General features: G+C 38.2%; 1 protein-coding gene across 1 annotated transcript; it reads right to left on the bottom strand.

Annotated features, from left to right (window-relative positions):
* Positions 1-211: 211 nt before the first annotated feature.
* LOC129580044 (uncharacterized) lies at positions 212-1,642 on the bottom strand. Its single transcript, XM_055470240.1, has one exon. It carries the CDS (start codon positions 1,640-1,642, stop codon positions 212-214), a length of 1,431 nt encoding a protein of 476 aa, XP_055326215.1.
* Positions 1,643-2,051: the final 409 nt, after the last annotated feature.

Here is a 2,051-nt window from a genome sequence, read left to right on the forward strand (position 1 = left end):
TTATGACAAAAGAGAAAAGATTGTGTTTTTGTTTATTTTGTAGCAAGTATAAAATGCTATGTGCACTTATGTCTTGGCATTTGTTAACATGTCAATGGTAGTTTTGTTTTCCATTTTCGAAAAAAATGAGACAAATTCTGATGATGAATTATCGATGTTATGATTTCGATTTTTATGTATGCATGAGGCGAATATTAAAAAAATGGAAGCTTTATTCTTCAAATTTCACGAAGATCAATTGTTTGACCAGTCCTTGATTACCATTTGCATGGATTAAATGTGGACGAATTGAATTTGCTTGACCGAATTTCCTCTCGTGGAATCCAATTTCAACGCCTTGTTCCATTTGTACCCTGCGCTTCATGGTCATCAAAGTGTAGCAGCCATCAAAAGTAACTTCAAAAGTAATATTATACTTCCGATCTGGTCGAATGACGATTGGTGTTGAAAGGTGGACAATGGTTCCATGCGATGAATGAAGAATCACTTGTGCACCATAAATTGTCTTTTTGTTGTATTGATAGTAGCTGTCATTCTTTTCCCAACGTTCATTTGAAAGTTCGATCACATTCATTACAGCTGGTATGGTATTTGTAGAATGTGCTGCATTTGATGTAGATTTATTACATGCAAATTCGTAATGAAACAGTTCATTACATTGAATTGCTTTCAGAAGTAGTGTACAATTGGATGAGAAAACAGTATCATCTCGCGAATTTTGAAGAGAATATTTTTCGTGGTGGCAAGTTGGGTCAATTCGATCACAAATAAGCTGATCAGTGTTTTTGTTCAGCTTTAGGACCGCCATGCGTGCATTCCGATTGAATTTCGGTGGTTGATAATCCATTGATGCGATCATTCCGAAGATATCTTTGCACTCCTCTGTTGAAAACATTTTTTCATATGCACGATAACGCATGAAGAATTTTTCGGCCGTCATATCGCCAAAACGGATCTCGTAGAACAGGTCACCCAACTGATTGCGTAGATTCTGCATATTCGTTTCGTCCAATCCCTTCTGAATGCAGGCAGCTTTAGCCCATGCCACACATCCATCGAACACCACCGATTCATCACAGTTCAGTGATTCCAACTGTAGGATGCGAGCCAAGACATTTGATCCACATGTCAGAAAGCCATTCGACTTGAATATTTCTTTCGGGTTCTCGCTGATTTTCTGTTCACAGAACTTCATCAAACGATCTTGTTCGAAGAGAATGGCCAGTTCATATCCCCAGCACATGTTGTCCAATGTAAGTGTTTGCTCAGAGAAATTCGAACTAGCCATGCTACAATCGTCGACCATGTATTGTTTACCCAGGTTCCAAACACCAGCCGCATTGTCCGCCGTCAATTTTACCGTTCCAAGGTAGAAGAATTGCAAAAACTCCTTGAACGCCTCTGGTGTTGAGTCGACGATTGGAATGTCACCTTCTTGCTTGGCTGGACCATAGAACATCGCATCGAACGCCTCGCTGTTGGCCGATAGAATGCTTTTGTGTGCCCCAATTTTCACGGTGTCTTCATCGTCGGATTCAAAGACGAAGAACACGTCAGCTGTTCGGGTGTTCAAATACAACTTCTCGCAGCCGCGCCACGGCAACACATTCTTGTAAACGATCGAATCTGCATCTTGTGCCATTGTGAATCACGATTTGGAATGGAAATATTGTTGATAATGATTGAAGACTTTTGTTCTGTTAAGACTAATCGATATGAGGACTTTTGTTCACAATAGCACCTGTCCAACTTTTGTGCTAAACTAAGAGAATGAAAAAAAATCGAAATATTTTCAATGTTATACGTCAGAAATAAATCGCTAAATTAGTGATAAAAATGCACATTTTATTCACTATCAAATTCAAATCAGTGAATATCTCCCGAAAAATTAGAGAAAGTTTTTTGTAATTGCGTGTTTGGCAACTTTTCAATACTAAAGCCAACAAAGAGATGAATTGCAAAAAAATTCTGATTTCAATTTTTGGATGACAAACTACAAATTCACACTGGAAATTTCGTTCTACCTTGCAATTCAATGAAGAAATGAAAAT

The sequence above is a fragment of the Sitodiplosis mosellana genome, unplaced genomic scaffold (assembly GCF_009176505.1).
Source record: "Sitodiplosis mosellana isolate CC-2019 unplaced genomic scaffold, AAFC_SMos_1.0 Smas_scaffold_6957, whole genome shotgun sequence".
NCBI classification, from domain to species: domain Eukaryota; kingdom Metazoa; phylum Arthropoda; class Insecta; order Diptera; family Cecidomyiidae; genus Sitodiplosis; species Sitodiplosis mosellana.

Bases quoted from the DNA above. Each gene is read 5' to 3' on its own strand.
- LOC129580044 (XM_055470240.1), bottom strand. From the start codon at position 1,642: ATGGCACAAGATGCAGATTCGATCGTTTACAAGAATGTGTTGCCGTGG.